Source organism: Hemitrygon akajei, chromosome 27 (assembly GCF_048418815.1).
Source record: "Hemitrygon akajei chromosome 27, sHemAka1.3, whole genome shotgun sequence".
In the NCBI taxonomy this organism is placed as follows: Eukaryota; Metazoa; Chordata; class Chondrichthyes; order Myliobatiformes; family Dasyatidae; genus Hemitrygon; species Hemitrygon akajei.
This window is the reverse complement of record NC_133150.1, coordinates 48,159,667-48,177,587: the sequence shown is the minus strand read 5'-3', so window position 1 is coordinate 48,177,587 and position 17,921 is coordinate 48,159,667. Positions and strand designations below refer to the sequence as shown.

Sequence of the window (17,921 nt, the reverse complement as noted above, 5' to 3'; positions counted from 1 at the left end):
TAAGTATGACAAGTATTTTATTCCAGTGCGACAGGTAACTGAAATTTTATATAGCATTGAAATTTCATCACAAAGGCAAAATGCTGATGTTTGACTGTATATTATTCTGCATACTCGAAACTGAAATTAACCTGCTGAGTTTGTATTCAAATTACACATTTGATGTTCATTGACAACCGCATTCCTTTGGCATGGAGATGAGGACGTTTTGCACCTCATTAATGACTTCCTGTGTAAACTTAATCAGGTTCTGGCGAGTCTTGACAACTTCTGTCTGCTTTTCAATGATTTTCCTTTGGAAGGTGAGGATGGAAGAGAGGTCACACCTCTTCCAGTCTATTCCTAAGCATGGGGAAGAGAAGATTGAACAGTAAAGTCTCTTAAAGAGCAATGGTTAAAGCTCAGGTTCAAACTACAAAGTTCAAAGTAAACGTTATTATCAGAATACATATATGTCACCGTATACAACCCTAAGATTCCTTTTCCTATGGGCAGACTCAGCAAATCTATAGAATGGTAACTGTAAACAGGATCAATGAAAAAGCAAGTAGAGCCTAGAAAACTACAAACTGTGCAAATGCAAATATAAGTAAATAGCAATAAATAACGAGCATGAAATAACAAGATAAAGAGTCCTTAAAGTGAGAACATTTGTTGTGGGACCATCTCAGTAGATGAGTGTAGTTATCCTCTTTTGTTCAAGATCCTGATGGTTGAAGGGCAGTAACTGTTCTTGAACTTGGTGGTGCAAGTCCTGAGGTTCTTGTACCTTCTACCTGATGGCCACAGCATTAAACCCAGATGAGAACATAGGAGATTACAGTACAGACCCTTCAGCTCTTAACCTACTCTAAAATCAGTTTAACCCAGAGATTCCCAATCTGGGGTCCATGGACCCCTTTCTTAATGGTATTGGTTCATGGCATAAAAAAGATTGAGAACCCCTAGTCCAGCACTTCCCTGCTGCATATCCCTCCATTCCTTTATCATCCATGTATCTGTCTAAGAGTTTCTTAAATGTGCCTAATGTATTTGTCTCTACCACCACCCTTGGTAGGGCGTTCCACACACCCACCACTGTCTGTGTAAAGAACTTACCTCCGACATACCCACAATACTTTCCTCCAATCACCATAAAATTATGCACCCTTGTGTTAACCATTCCCACCCTCATAAAAAGTCTTTGGCTGTCCACTCGATCTATGCCTATTACCATCTTGTACATCTCTATCAAATCACCTCTCATCCTCTTGCTCCAAAGAGAAAAGCTCTAGCTCGCTCAACCTTTCCTTATAAGACATGCCCTCTAATCCAGACAGGATGTTGGTAAATCTCCTCTGCGCCATCTGTAAAGCTTCTATATCTTTTCTATAATGAGCAGCTACAGCACTTGCTGCATTTTCTAAGCAAAGAAATAACTTTCTCTGCAGATGAACAGAGAATTCCTCAGAGGGATCTGAAGAAAGGTCTCAGCCAGAAACATCTACTGTTTATTCATTTCCATAGATGCTGCCTGACTTCCTAAGTTCCTCCATCATTTTGTGTGTGTTGCTCTAGATTCCTAGCATCTGCAGATTTTCTTGTGTAAAAGATGATCCTTGTTGTTTTCAGAGTCATGAAGGGAGGAGCAAGTTAAGCTTGGAAAACATTTATATGAGGGGCATTTCTATCCCACAAGCTCTCAAATGAACCTCTTGACCATGGCTGCATGTTTTTATCCATTGAATTGCTGCCACAGAATTTGGTGATTAGATTAATAAGCAGGTGAACAGGTGTTCCAATAAAGTTTCCACTAAGTGTACATTGTGAAAATCCCAGGAGATCAGCAAATTCTGATCTAGCACCAAAGGTCATCCCACCATCAAAGTCACTGAGGTCACATTTCAATTCCATTCTGATGTTTGGGCTGAACTACTGAACTTCTTCTTTTCTAGTTACGTTTAATGGTGGTAGGCAGACCTCCGTAAGGTGTATTACAGCCATCTACTGATCATCTAGGTGGCGGGGTGGAGATACATCTCTACCAAAGGAGGTGTAAGGTGCTCCTTCCTCCGCTAGCCTGCAGGTCACCTTTGGGAAAGGTATAGCACCTGCTTAGCTCCCCGATCAGGGTCACGTGAAGCTATGGGAGAAGATGGTGGATGGTTGTATGAGCAGTTGGTGCATATCACAAGTCCTGGTTGTGCAACCACTTGACACCAGGCGGACAATCTTTGAAGAGTATTGATAATGGCTGGCGTGTCCCATCTTGTAAAGGCACTGCCCAGAAGAAGGCAATGGCAAACCACTTCTGTAGAAAAATTTGTCAAGAACAATCATGGTCATGGAACAGAGCATCATTCATGTGCACCAAATACTTCTCTTCCAGAAAGTCTCCTTCCAGCACCCCTTTCACCACTACAACCTCACATAGTACTATGAACATTAAATTCCCCTGACCATTATCTCACAAACTTATTGCATTCCATTGTAGGATTTTTTTTTAAAAGGAAAAAAAGAGGAAATGAAAATGAAAAATGAAAAAAAAAGAAAGAAAAAAAAATTACCAGTCCTTCTCTGACCATTAGCTAACAAACATTTAGCATTCCATTATGAAAAAAGGGAAAAAATTATACCAGAACAATAAGCACAAAGTTTCCAACACCAGTGTAGACTTGTTTTCTACACTTCAGCTTGTTGTCTCATTCTGTGCTCAGAGGAGTCAAAGGCTTAGAATAGTCAGACCATGAGACACAGAGGCAGAATTAGACCATTAAGCCCATCGAATCTTCTCCACCATCCCATCACTGTTGATTTATTATCTCTCTCAACACCATCCTACTGCCTTCTCTGCTGGCGCCCTGACTAATCAAGAACCTATCAACTTCCATTTTCAATATACCCAATGACTGTTATACATAGCAGTCTGTGTCAACGGCTTCCACAGATTTACCATCTGGCTAAAGAAACTCCAGTTCATCTCTGTTCTAAAGGGAAACTTTTGTATTCTTTGCATTCTTTCCCACTGTTCAATGGGTCAACTTATAATGCTCCACCAATGTCCAGGTTAGAGTACACTCAGTCTGACATCTCTGTACACTTAACTCCTTGGCTGCCTTGTCCACAAAGGTTTACCTCTCAGTTTAGTTGACAGAGTGAGTGAGGGGAATTCTGGCTGAAAGGAACTGATCAGGGCAGCCACCATCTGAGGAAGATTGTTGGTCCCATTCCTCATTTTATTATGAGCCCACACTCAGAGTATTGTCAGCAGTTTTGGGCTCCTTATCTAAAAAATATTCTGCTGACATTGGAGAGGGTCCAGAGGAAGTTCATGAGAATGGCCCTGGAAATAAAAGGTTTAATGTATGAGGACTGTTTGATGACTGTGGGCCTGTATGTGCTGCAGTTTAGAAGAATGATGGGCAATCAAAGAGCACTGAGGAGTGCGGTAGAACAAAGGGGTCTGAAATACAGGTCCATAGTTCATTGAATGAGGCAGCACAGGTAGATAGGATCATAACAAAATCTTTTGGCACATTGGCCTTCATAAATCAAAGTATTGAGTACAGGAGGTTGGATGTTATGTTGAAGTTGTATCAGACATTGGTGAGGCCTAATTTGGAGTATCGTATCCAGTTTTTGTCACCTACCTACAGGAAAGATGTAAATAAAGTTGAAAAAGTACAGAGAAAATTTACAAAGATGTTGCCGGGATTGGATAACCTGGGTTATAAAGAAATATTGAATATGTTAGGACTTAATTCATTGGAAAGCAGAAGACTGAGGGAGATTTGGATAGAGATATACAAAATTATGAGGGCTGTAGATAGAGTAAATGCAAGCAGGCTTTTTCCACTGAGGCTGGGTGGGACTATAACTAGAGGTCATGGGTTAAGGTTGAAAGCTGAAAAGTTTAAGGGGACCATGAGAGGGAAACTTCTTCACTCAGAGGGTTGTGAGAGTGTGGAACAAGTTCCCAGTCATGTGTATACAATCTTGATTTCAATGTTTCAGAGAAGTTTGGATGAGTGCATGGAAGTCTATGGTCCTTCTGCAGGTGGATGGGAGTAGGCAGTTTAAATAGTTTGGCATGGACTAAACGTGCCAAAGGGCGGTTTTCTGTGCTGTATTTTTCTATGATTCTATTACTGTCTCTCATTGAAACATTAAATATTGAAAGGTCTAGTCAGAGTGAATGTGGAGAGGCTATTTCCTATAGTGGGGGAGTCTAGGACCAAAAGGCACAGCTCAGAATACAAGGATGTCCCTTTTAGAAGAGTGATAATAAATCGGCCATGATAGAATGGTGGAATAGATTCAATGGGCTGAATGGCCTAATTCTCTTCCTATATGGACTCAATTTTGCTTCGCCATTCAGTGGCTGATCTGATTTTGGTGTCAGTTCCACTTTGGTCATCATCATCAGGTGGCGATCTTCACCCCTAAGATAGTCAATGACTCCAGCGAAAGGTAATCTTCTGGAAAGATACTCAGAGCCTGAGGCAAAGATACAAGTCAACATTTTGGGTTGTAACTCCATATCAGGAGTATGGGGGCGGACAAGAAAGGCTAGACTATAAAATAAGATTGGCTTTATTTGCCACATGTCCACTGAAACATACAGTGAAATATGCCATTTGTGCCAACGACTAACACAGTCTGAGGATGTGCCGGGGCAGCCTACGAGTGTCACCATACTGCAGGAAAATAAATCTCAAGGTCGTATACAGTGACTTAGGTATACTTTGACAATACAGTTGCTTGACTTTGACTGTCGGTGCCAACGTAGTATGCCAACCCTAACCCATATTCTTTGGAATGTGGGAGGAAATTGAAGCACCTGGAGGAAACCTACACAGTCACAGGGAGAACATACAAATTAGTTATAGATAGCAGCGGGAATTAAACCCAGGTCGCTGGCTTTGTAATAGTGTTGCACTAACCGCTACACTTCTGCGTCGCCATATTTTAAATGTAAACAATAGTTCAGAAATTACTACTCATGTCTTCTGAGTATGTTAATCAGTGAGTCCACAAACTGAGGTACAGACCTCATTGACCTACAGACTTACATCTGGACCTCTGATCGACCTTTGGGCTTTTGATAAGCCTTTGGTTTCGATCCAGACTTTCAATCGAACTTCAGGCTTCGATCCAGACATCTGATCGACCTTTGTCATTTGATTCAGATTGTAGTGAACAGAAGTCTTGGTGTGTGTGAGGGAAGAATTGAAACCCTCCCTCCTGTACCATTCCTCATCTACACGCATGGGCGAGGAGACTCACCAAGGCTGGACCAGTCGAACTCGGGATGATACACTGGCAGTCTGTCCGCCTCTGTGGAGGTATTTGCTTCTAACACAGCAGTTGACGTCACCTTCCCAGGAGCAACGTGTTCCCGCCTTTCATTGACTTCATGTGAAAGAAGATAAGAACATCAGAGGCAGATATTTGGCCAGGAACAGTGGGATATGGATCATGTACAGGTGGATGAACAGTTTAAATTGACATCGGGGTCAGTACAGACATGGTAGACTGAAGGGCTTGTTCCTGTTCTATATTCTATAACGTGAAAAACTGAAGTAGGAAGAGGACATTCGGCCCTTTGTCTACCAATGAAACTATTTGATCTTAGTGACACCTTCCTGCTCTATTAACAGGTAGAACTAGTGAGAGAATTAGGGGGTTCTGAATGAAGGTCAGTGCTATCACACATCACTTAAGGATAACGTTCTTTATTCATCAGAATTCTCAATCCAGAGGGATGTGGGTGATGGGCATGGTTCCTTCTAAGAATGCATGGGTGCATGGCTGCACAATAACTGCAATGATCCCATGCACATCCCCTTTGTTGCCATGCAGCTAATATAGCTTTGAAATCATGCTAGTATAATTTTGAAACCTATGTTAATATAATTGTGAAATAGCCTGTAATTAATTTTGTGTTAATGAATACAATCCACAAATTTTCTAAATAATACAAATTTTACTTTGAAACATTTTAGCGCTTCAACATATTTACATAATCAGTGTTTCAAGTTACAACACTGTTACAAATTGTAACATTAAGCACAGAATAGAAGACAGTATAGTAGCTCATTGTTAATAAACCACCAGTCTGCCAAATACCGATATCATCTAAGTTTAAAAGTTTATGAAACATGGAAGATTTTCCTTGTTGTACTGTATTTCATCATACCCATCAATTAATAAATAAAATCAAAAGTATGTGATTTTTCAATTTTCATTCTAAATATTCATAGTGTGCATATTACAATAAAATAATATTTAAAGTGCTGTGTATTTTTCAGGCCATGTAAACATTTCCTGCTTAGAGCAATGGTTGGTCCGCACAGCTTTAAAAAAATTAGAGGAAACTTTGATCATCTGCCAGGGATGAGGAGAGCCCAGAAGTCTCAAGCTATTATCTGACAATTCCTATCAACAACCTTCGCCCGAAGTCACCTCCGTGGGAGGAACACCGTCAGCTGGAGGAGATGTACAGACGGGAGGAACGGGTTGCACTGAGAGTTCATTGATACTTACCGTCATTCGTGTGACAGCCAGTGAGAAGCAACAAGATGATCCCGTAACTGAGGACGAGCTTCATCTTGCTTTGTCACCATCCGATCCGACGTATTGGAGAGACACGATGGGGGATTTTGCAAATGGATCTACCTCACTCAGATCACAGTTACACTCTTTACATAGTCAGTATTTTGTCTTTGTTTTGGAAATTAATAAGTAACCAACGATTTTGAAAACTTTCACAAGAGTACAGAGAGCATGAACATTTGGAAGTCAGTTCTGATACTGAATAAACTCTTCTCGCACTTCCAGGCGGGTACAGGTATCGATTATAACCGACTCCGCCATCTCAATCAGGGACGATGCCTGTCTAGACAGGTGGTATTTGTATTTTTCCCAACCAACCCCTCCGGAGTCCGTCCTTCTTGATTGGTAGGGACTAAACCCGGAAACCGAACGACGAGGAGGAACCTGTCGCTACCCCTGTCTTCCCTCTATTTCCACGGTTTCTGGAAGGATCGTTAGGGTCCTGAGGAAATACCAGATTAACACCATCCACAAACCTTGAAATAAAACTAGAGGAAAAGAATTTTAACAAAGAGGAAGGTGTCGCTCTTAGGTAGCAATTAGAATTCAATTGTAAACGAGGTGTGAGAGCAGAAACCCGAGTGGATGAGGACTAACCAGTCAAGAGGAGTGGACCTCGGGGGGGGGGGAATAAATACCACCTGACTGGACACTCACAGGCGTCATCCCTGATGAAGATGGCAGACCTTGTCATCAAAACGTCGGTTATAATCAATACCCGTACCCGGCTGGAAACCCGAGAAGAAGTTAGTCGCCGGGAAAGCACAAAATCCTTTTTTTCAAATCTGGTAATGTTGACAGCAGGAAAGATGTTCACCCCAAAAAATTAAAGGGAACGTTAGTGGTAGGATTTCCTGTACAACCAAGATCAAGGTTTTGTGATCTGGGACAGATACCACTGTTGAGGTAAAAATAAATAATAATACAGTCTCCATGTCCAACCAGAATGGTAGATGCACTGCCGACTTCTGCCATCTCTACTCAGTACTGGGTCTGTGGACTCCAATCCAACCAGCTACCTGCAGGGTATGTTAGGATTAGTTCACCAACTGTGTCATTACCCCAATAAACTCTCAAGGTGCCTGCACATCCCAATGGAAACCACAACTGAACTATATTCTTAAAGCAAGAAATAAATGTAATAACTAAAATTTACCAGCATTACTTAAATTAATGAGTTGAGCATTCATTACCTTACAATTTAATTTTTCCCTTCTGAAGTAAGCAACATTGAAACCTTCAGTTCATCCTTAATCAGAATTAGAATCAGAATCGAAATCAGAATGAGAATGGGAATCAGAAAGGGAATGGGAATTGGAATCAAAATCGGGTTTATTATCACTGTTCTATTTGACATGAAATGTGTTGTCTTGTGGCAGCAGCACGGAACAAAGACATAAAATTATAATAAACGGACAAGGGGAAGAAGCTGTTTCTGAATTGTGTGTTTGCCTCTAGTCTCCTGTACCTCCTCCCAGATGGCAGTACGGTGGCCCTCCACTGGTCGAGATGGACCATGGATATTACATCCTATCTGTCTATGTTGTTGGTGCAGCACTGTCTGGGGCTGAAGAGACCAAGGCAAAAGTGGTAGTGTCTGTTTGCAAAGGTCGCATCTTTAAGTGGTCTCAGCTCTGCTGGAGATGCAGCGTTTCATTTGTCTTCAGCCACTTTCAGGAATTTTTCCTCACCTACTTAAGGTGTTGTTTCAGGGTGCTTGTCCATCTGTGTGATCGGCAGCAAATTCCTCCCAAGACTTAGTGTTGACATCCAATGCCTTCATGTTCCATTTGCAGACGTACTTATAATGCAGTTGCAGGCAGCCAGTGGATCTCTTGCTTGAAACCAGCTCACCATAGGGAATGTCCTTTGAGATGCAGCCATTCTGCATGTGGCAAACATGCCCCAGCCAGTGCAACCTGAGCAGGGTGTATGTGCTAGGGTGGCCAGCACAAGAGAGAACCTCAACATTGGGTACTCTGTCTCTCCAGGAGATGCCCAATATGTAACAAAGGCTCATTAAGTGGAAAGAGTTGTGCTTTCTCTCCTGTTCAGTGTATGTTGTCCAGATCTCGCTGCCATACAGCAGTGTGCTAGTAACACAAGCATTGTACACTGCAATCTCTGTTTTGACTGAGGGTCTGGAGTTCTCCCAGACTAGTGTGGTGAGGCAGGCAAGACTTGTTACAGCCCTCCTGATGCACTTGTTGATTTCTGCGTCCAAGGAGAGGTTGTCACCAATGATGGACCCCAGGTGTGTGAACTGATGAACGTTTGTAGTTATCAATGGCAATGACTGGTGGTGCCTCCAACTCTTGTCCCAAGACATTTGTGTTTTTCAGGCTGATAGTCTCAAATTCCTTGCAGAAAGTGATCTATCAGGCTCTGAAGGTGCTGCAGAGTGTGGGTTGTGACTGCTACATCATCAGCAAACAGCACCAGCAGCAAGAGTAATGAACTGATTTGTTAACCCTACACAGTACAGAGTGGAGAACTGTTGTGTATTTAAAATTTCAGTAATATTCAAGTAATATATTGTTTGATGAAGTATTTGTTGATTACATAATGTATGGGTTGTCTGTAAAAGCATGTAAATGGCATACGTTATCACACCACCACGCCATTTGTACGTGTGTTGCTTAAAGTAAAAAATGAACTAAGAGTTGCATTACCAGATCCTTTGTTTTCATTTCAATTATTTTTTGTTTCCAAAACACAAGAACCACACATAAACAGCTACAGTTTTAACAGTAAGTGGCCCAAAGTTGGGCAGTGTTAATAACGTAGCAATGAACATACGCAATATTTCACATATAGTCAAAATCATTTTCTCTAACTTCCCATAATTTCTCCACCTTTCCACTTCTCTCTTTTTCCATTCTCCATTTTGGTTCTCCTCATCTGCCTAGCACCTCCCTCTGTGCCCCCTCCTCTTTCTCTTTCTCCCATGGTCAACTCTCCTCTTCTATTGGATTCCTCCTTCTTCAGCCCTTTAGCTCTTCTACCTATCACCACTCAGCTTTTCGCTTCATCCCCCTCTCCTATCAGATTCATTCTTCTTCTGCCTTTTACCTCTTCCACCTATCACCCCCCAGCTTCTTAATTCATCCCCCTCTCCCACCCACCTACCTTCCCCCTCACCTGATCTCACCTATCACCTGCCATCTTGTACCCCTCCCCCTCCCCCACTTATTTATTCTGGCTTCTGTCTTCTGAAATAACAATATTTCACCTCTTGTTATTATAGTCCATCTCAGACTATGTGCTGAATTATAAAGGAAGAACACATACCCTTATACGCCTTCCAGAATTGCTCCTGTAAAACAAAGCATCCAGTTATCATTTACACAGAACATAGTAGCATACAGCACAGGAAAAGGCTATTCACCCCACAGACTGATGCCCAAGTTCAATAACCTGCGATATGCAGTCGATGGCATGGTGTTGTAGCGGATAGTGCAACACTTTCCAATGCCAGAGGCTAGGGTTCAATTCCCACTGCTGTCTGTAAGGAGTTTGCTCATTCTCCCACTGACTGCATACGTTTCCTCTGGGTACTTCAGTTTCATCCCCCATTCCAAAGACGTATGGGTTAAGATTAGTAAGTTGTGGGCAGGCTACGTTGGCACCAGAAGCATAACAACACTTGTGGGCTGCCCCCAGCACTTCCTCGGACTGTATTGATCATTGACACAAAATTAGATATTTTACTGTATGGTTCAATGCTTTGATGTATGTGTGACAAATAAAACTAACCGTTCTAATTAATCCAATTAAATTAGTCTAATCCTTTCTGTCTGCACATGGTCCATATCTCTCCACGTCCATCTGTTTATGTGTCTGTCTAAATATGCCTCAAACATGCCTATCATATCTACTTCCATCATTCTTTCTCCACCACCCCTTCACCCTTTGGCAGCATGTTCCAGGCACCTACCTCTGTACAAAACTTGTCCTGCACATCGCTTCAAAAATTCCCTTTCTCACCTTAAAGTTATAACTCTGGTAGTTGACATTTCTTCATTCAAAAGGTCAAAAGACCATAAGATATAGGAGCAGAATTAGGCCATTTGGCCCTTTGAGTCTGCTCCGCCATTTCATTAAGGCTGATCCATTTCCCTCTCAGCCCCCATCTCTTGCCTTTGCCCTATAACCCTTCATGCCCTGACGAATCAAGAATCTATTAAGGTCTATGTTAAGTATACCCAATGACTGGGCCTACACAGATAACTGTGGCAACAAATTCCACATGTGCCATGTTGTATGACACGGGCAGTCATGATCTTTCCATGACCATTATTGTTCTTGGCAAATTTTTCTATAGAAGTGGTTTGTCATTGCCTTCTTCTGGGCAGTGTCTTTACAAGATGGGTGACCGCAGCCATTATCAATACTCTTCAGAGATTGTCTTCCTGGTGTCAGTGGTCACATAACCGGGATTTGTGATATGCACCAGCTGTTCATACGACCATCCATCACCTGTTTCCATGGCTTCACGTGACGCTGATCAGGGGACTAAGCAGGTGCTACACCTTGCGTAAAGGTGATCTGCAGGCTAGTGGAGGGAAGGAGCACCTTATACTTCCTTTAGTAGAGATGTATCTCCACCCCACCACCCATTTCTACCCTGGGAAAATACTCTGACTGTTTTCCCTTTCTATGTTTCTCATAATTTGGTTTAGTGATCCACAGCGTCTGGAATAAAACAATTCAAATCCCTCTGGATCCTATGCAAGTTCACCCTCTGGATCATGTACACCTTGTCAAATTCCTTACTGACATCCTCTGTGCTGTCCTTCACCTCTTCCTCAAGAGTCTCAGTCAGGGTTGTAAGACATGACCTGCCCTGCACATAGCCAAACAGAGTCTCCTTAAAAGACCTTGATTTTCTATACACGAGTAAGTACAAGGCCTTTTCTCACTGGAATTTAGAAGAATGGGGTGGGAGGGAGTTTCATTGAAGCCTATTGAATGCTGAAAGGCCTATAGGCCTATGGTGATAGAGGCAGGTTCGGTATGGTCATTTAAAGTAAAATTGGATAGGTATATGGACAGGAAAGGAATGGAGGGTTATGGGCTGAGTGCGGGTCAGTGGGACTAGGTGAGAGTAGGCGTTCAGCATGGACTAGAAGGGCCGAGATGGCCTGTTTCCGTGCTGTAATTGTTATATCATTATATAGAGTGGATGCAAAGAGGATGTTTCCTATACTGGGGAGTCTAGGACCAGAGGGCACAGCCTCAGAATAGAGGGATGTCCATTTAGAACAGAGGATGGATGTCTTTAGCCAGAGAATGGTGAACCTGCGTAAGTCATTGTCACAGGTGGCTGGAGGCCAAGTCATTGGGTATATTTAAGGTGGAGGTTGATAGATTCTTGATTAGTCAGGGCATGAAAGGATACAAGGAGAATGAGGTTGAAAAGGAAATGGATCAGCCATGATAAAATGACTTGGCAGACTTGATGGGCCGAATGGACTAATCCTGCTCCTATAGTCTTACGGTCTTACAGTACATGAGATTTAGGAGCAAAATTAGGTCATTCAGCCCATCAGGCGGGTCAGGTTGGTGATATCAGAGGGCAAGTTAGGTTGGTGGAGGAGTGGGGCTGGAGTAAAGTGGGGAGGGGTTGGTAGAGAAGTTTGGGGATAGGTGTGGGGTAATGGATAGGGGAGTGAGAGCAAAGTGAGGGGATTGGATGGATGCTATAGGGGTGGTGCTGCAGTTGGAGGGTGGATGAGGGTAGTGGATGTGATGTGATGTGAAGATTAGTGTTTGTGCACAAAAGTAGGGGGATATGTGGGGACCAACCTGTGAGTAATTGTTAACTAGTGAGGAGTGTCGACGTGAGGAATTTTTGATACCGGAGGAATTATTGACTTGTGTGGAATTATCAACCTGTGAGGAATTATTGATGTATGAGGAATTATTAATGTGTGAGAAATTATCAATGTGTGAGCAATTATTGATATGTAGAATTATCACCTTGTGAGGAATTATCAATGCGTGTAGAAGTACTGACATGTGAGGAATTATCCAAGTTTGAAGAATTATCAACATGTAAAGAATTATTGACCAGTGAGGATTTATCGATCTGTGAGGAATTATCAACATTTGGGGAATGATCGACGTTGGAGGAATTATTAATGTCTGAGAAATTATTGACATGTAAAGAATCCTCGACATCTGAAAATTATCAACATGTGAAGAACTATCAACCTATGAGTGAGGAATGTGTGAGGGATTATAGATGAAGGAGGAATTATTGGCCTGTGAGGAATCATTGACGTGTGAGTAATTATCGAAGTGTGAAGAGTTATTGGCATGTGGGGAGTTGTTGACAAGAGTAGAAGTATCGACTCTGAGGAATTATCAAAGAGTGAGGAATTGTCGATGTTTGAAGAATTATTGATGTGTGAGGAATTATTGACATGTGAGGAATTATCAACTCATGAGTAATTTTTGACATGAGAGGAATTTTCAACATGTGTGGAATTATTGACATCTGAGGAATTATTGACCTGTATGGAATTATCACCTTGTAAGGAATTATCAACGTATATGGAATTAATAATGTGTGAGGAAGTATCAATGTGTGTAGAAGTACTGACACATATTGAGGAATTATTCTCGTGTATGCGATTATTGACCTGTGAGGAATGATCAACCTGTGAGGAATTATCAACATGAGGAATTATTCTCATGTATGCGATTATTGACCTGTGAGTAGTTATCAACATGTGAGGAATTATAGACGTTTGAGGTATTATCAACCTGTGAGGAAGTATCGATCTGGGAGAAATTATTGATGTCTTAGGAGTTATTGACCCGCGTGGATTGATGGCTGTGCGCGGATTTATGTATGAGGTATTATCGATGTCTGAGAAACTATCGGTGTGTGGAATTACCGCCCTGTGAGGAATTATCAGCCTGCATGGAATTATCGATGTGTGAGGATCTGTTGACATGTGAGGAATTATCCATCTGGGAGAAATTATCGATGTGTGAGGAGATTGCCAGCAGATGGTAAGAGTGGGCTCCCTCACCTCTGCCCCTCTGGCCCTCAACACTGGTGCCCCTCAGAGCTGTGTCCTAAGCTCCCTCCTTTACTCTCTGTACACCATGACTGTGTTGCCACCCACAGCTCCAATCTGCTAATTAAATTTGCTGATGATACTACATTGATTGGCCTTATCTCAAATAATAACAAGGCAGCCTACAGAGAAGTCATCTCTCTGACACAGTGGTGTCAAGAAAACAACCACTCCCTCAATGTCACAAAAACAAAGGAGCTGGTTGTGGACTACAGGAGGAATGGAGACAGGCTAACCCCTATTGACATCAATGGATCTGGGGCTGAGAGGGTGAACAGCTTTGACATACACATCACCGAGGATGTTACGTGGTCTGTTCATACCGGCTGTGTGGTGAAAAAGGCACAAAAGCTCCTCTTTCACCTCAGACAGTTGAAGAAGTTTGGTATGAGCCCCCAAATCCTAAGAACTTTCTACAGGGGCACAATTAAAAGCATCTTGACTGGCTGCATCACTGCCTGATATGGGAACTGTACTTCCCTCAATCGCTGGACTCTGCAGAGAGTGGTGCAGACATCCCAGCGCATCTGTAGATGTGAACTTACCATTATTCAGGACATTTACAAAGACAATGGTGAAGAAAGGCCTGAAGGATCACTAGGGGCCTGAGTCATCCCAACCACAATCTATTCCAGCTGCTACCATCTGGGAAATGGTACTGCAGCATTAAAGCCGGGATCAACAGGCTCTGGGACAGCTTCTTCCACCAGGCCATCAGTCTGATTAATTCATACTGATACAATTATATTTCTGTTATATTAACTGTCCTGTTGTACATAATATTTATTATAAATTACTATAAATTGCACATTGCACATTTAGACGGAGAGTAACGTAAAAGAATTTTACTCCTCATGTATATGAAGGATATAAGGAATAAAGTCAATTCAATTCAATTATCAACGTGTGAGGAATAATCGATCTGGGATGATTTATCAACCTGGGAGGAATTACTGACATGTGTGGAATTATTGATCTGTGAGGAACTATCAACCTATGAGGAATTATCGATCTGAGAGGAATTATTGACGGGTCAGGAGTTATCAACATGTGAGGAATTATCGTCCTGTGAGGAATGAGAGGAATTATCAACGTGTGTGGAATTAATGATGTCTGAGGAATTATTGAACTGCGTGGTATTTTTGAGCAAGAATACTCACAGTTTGCTGCTCATCATTTAGATACTCCGCAGCCTCTTCCTTAGTGCAGGTTTCCTCAAAGCATTCCCTCTGCAGGTTATTGTCCACCAGCTCCTCAAGACCAACGTTGGCCCTGCGCACACGGGACAGGAAACTGCTGGCCAGCGATTTCTGCTGGAAAACTGAATGACAGGCAGATTAGCAGGCTGTGTGCTGGACATTTACTTCAACTGCTCTGCCTGTGACCCGCAAGAACCTACAAGGAGTTGTAGACGCAGCTCAGAATATCATGGGTACTAGCCTCCCCTGTATGAGCTCTGTCTACACTTCACACTGCCTCACTAAGGCAGCCAGCAGAATCAAAGCCCCCACACGCCCTGGACATCCGCTCCTCTCCCGTCTCCCATTGGCCTGAAAGCACCTACCACCATGCTCAAGGACAGCTTCGACCCCACTGTTATCAGGCTTTTGATTGGTTCCCTAGTATGACAAGATGGAGTCTTGACCTCACTATCTGCCTCCTTAGGATCTTGCATTTTATTGCCTGCCTGCACTGCACTTTCTCTGTAACTGTGACACTTCATTTGCACTCTGCTTTTGTACCACTTCAGTAACGATATGATCTGCACGGAGAGTACACAAAACAACATTTAGAAAGAGATTAGCTCGATTTGTCAGACATCCATTGAGAAGGTAAAACGTGCGGTGAAATGTGTCATTTGCGTAAGCCACTGACACGGTTGGAGGGTGGTGCTGGCAGCAGCCTGCAAGTACCGCCACGCTTCCTGTACCAACATAGAATGCCCACAACTTACTAACCCTACACCGTACTGTTCCATTTTGTAACTTTAAAACATTAAATTAATTCATGGAGACCCGGTAGTCCAGGAATATGGGTGTAACTTCATCTTTACTTTAAGCGAGACGCACGTGTATCACATGGTAGTGTGATGATGTAAGCAATGAACATATTTTTACATGTAACCTGTAACTAATTATTTAAATGAACAACACTGCTTAACTAAATGATATACGTACAAAATTACCCAAATATCATTGAAATATCAAATACACAAAGCATACGTCTTTGAAATGTGGAAGGACTCTGGAGGAAACCCTCATGGTCGCAGGGAGAACGTAGAAACTCCTTACGGACAGTGGTGGGAATCACCCCCCAATCGGTGATCACTGGGGTCGAAAGAGTTTTGCTAACCATTGAGCCACCAAGCTGCCCCGTACTTTTGGCAAAAACCACAATAAATTCAGAGAAGTACTTTAATTCCTGGCGCCAACACATCTTGGCCTCACCTACCACCTGTGTGAGCTAGTGTTGACTGTCTGCCAGGAGACAGGTATCACCTTTCTCTTAGGAAGCAGCCCAGCCGAAGTTAGTCCTTGCGGTACCAAACTGTGGCTGTTCAACACCCTCACCTTGCTCTGCAGTTTCACCTGGATGATGCATACAGCTTTAGCTGTGTGTGAACTGTTAACTTCAGGAGGGGAGACTGGATTTGATACCACAGAGCCGTTAGAGTGAAGGAGGGTGAGAGGTGACTTAATCAAGGTGAATAAGATTACAAGAGGCATAGATTGAATGGACAGCCAAAGACTTTTTCCCAGGATGGAAATGGCCAATACCAGTGGTCATAATTTTAAGGTCATTTGAAGAAAGTATAGTGGGGTCATCAGAGGAAGGTTTGTCACATAGAGAGTGTTGGCTGTGCTGCCTGGAGTGGTCCTAGAGACAGTTACACTAGGGACAGTTAAGAGAGTTTTGGGCAGGTGGGTGGATGATAGAAAAATTGGAGGGGAGTGTGGGAAAGAAGGATTAAATTGATTTGAGAGTAAGTTACATGGTTAGTGCAACATGATGAACCGAAGGGGTTGTACTGTGCTGCCATGTTTTCATTCTTTCATTTGTTATGTGTCGTGCCGTATGACGTGGCCAATCATCATCTTTCATCCATGACCACGAATATCCTTGGCAAATTTTTCTACAGAAGTGGTTTGCCATTGCCTTCTTTACAAGACAGGTGACCCCAGCCATGATTACTAGTCATCAGAAATTGTTTGCCTGGTGTCACCTGCTCCCATGGCTTCACGTGACCCTGATCTGGGGGGCTAAGCAGGTGCTACTCCTCGCCCAATGGTGACCTGCAGATTAGTAGAGAGAAGGAGCACCTTACACCTCCTTTGGTAGAGACGTATCTCCACCCCACACTCATGCTCTTCTGTGTTCTTTGAAATTGTCAAAGCCTCCTCGAAGAAATGCCATATCCCCACTGACACTGAATGCTGGTCCATGAGCACTCTGATTGGTGAAGGAATAGTCGTATAGCATTGAGAACCTTGAGGGCACATAGAAGCCCAGGGTGAGTGGTGCACTAGCCACTCACAACAACATCTTTCCTTCCACTGCATCAATCACTACCCACCTCATTTGCTCAAGAATTTACTGACCCCCCCCCCCCCACACAGTGGCCTCCTCATTCCCAGGAGGGCCCCTGGAACCAGAAAATAAGTTAGCCACCCTCAGGCTTATCAGACCCACCTAGATGAAGAAATCAAGAGTGACTTTCAGACTTTTTTTTAATGACAGAAGTGCCATCTTCAAAGGAGCTGGATGACATACTCTCAACACTTTGGGAACAGCTTCTTCCCTTCCACCAGCATGTCTCTGAATGGTTCATGAACCCATGAAAACTACTTCACCATTTTTGCTCTTTCCCTGCACCACTTACTTGTTTTTTATTGTAATTTACAGTTTACTGGTATATTATTTATTGCTCTGTATTGCTGGCACAAAACAACAAGTTTCATGACATATACCAGTGATAATAAACCTGATTCTGATTCCGATTCATTGTAGTTGTTAGTAACTCTGTGCCCTAAGAACTTATCCCGGTAAGTGTTAAATAGATCAGGGGTGGAATTACTTACCGCAATGCACTTGGCCCGTCAGAAAGAGAAGGAGGAAGATTCCTCTGTTTTTCAAAATTTCATTCATTCTAATTTCAAAATGCTTTCCTCAGTCTATTACAGACACAGAGGTAATCATATGAAATTATTTTGCATGGTTTATACATCATTTGTAATT

At 42.6% G+C, this 17,921-nt stretch overlaps 1 protein-coding gene across 1 annotated transcript; it reads right to left on the bottom strand.

Moving 5' to 3' along the window:
* LOC140717369 (coagulation factor IX-like) lies at positions 1–17,921 on the bottom strand. The gene is made up of 5 exons (XM_073030884.1): positions 17,765–17,921; positions 14,846–15,006; positions 9,886–9,910; positions 5,266–5,391; positions 1–342 (listed from the first exon to the last, which is right to left on the bottom strand). The coding sequence occupies exons 1-5, from the start codon at positions 17,829–17,831 to the stop codon at positions 167–169; spliced, it is 555 nt and encodes a 184-aa protein (XP_072886985.1). The 5' UTR covers positions 17,832–17,921; the 3' UTR covers positions 1–166.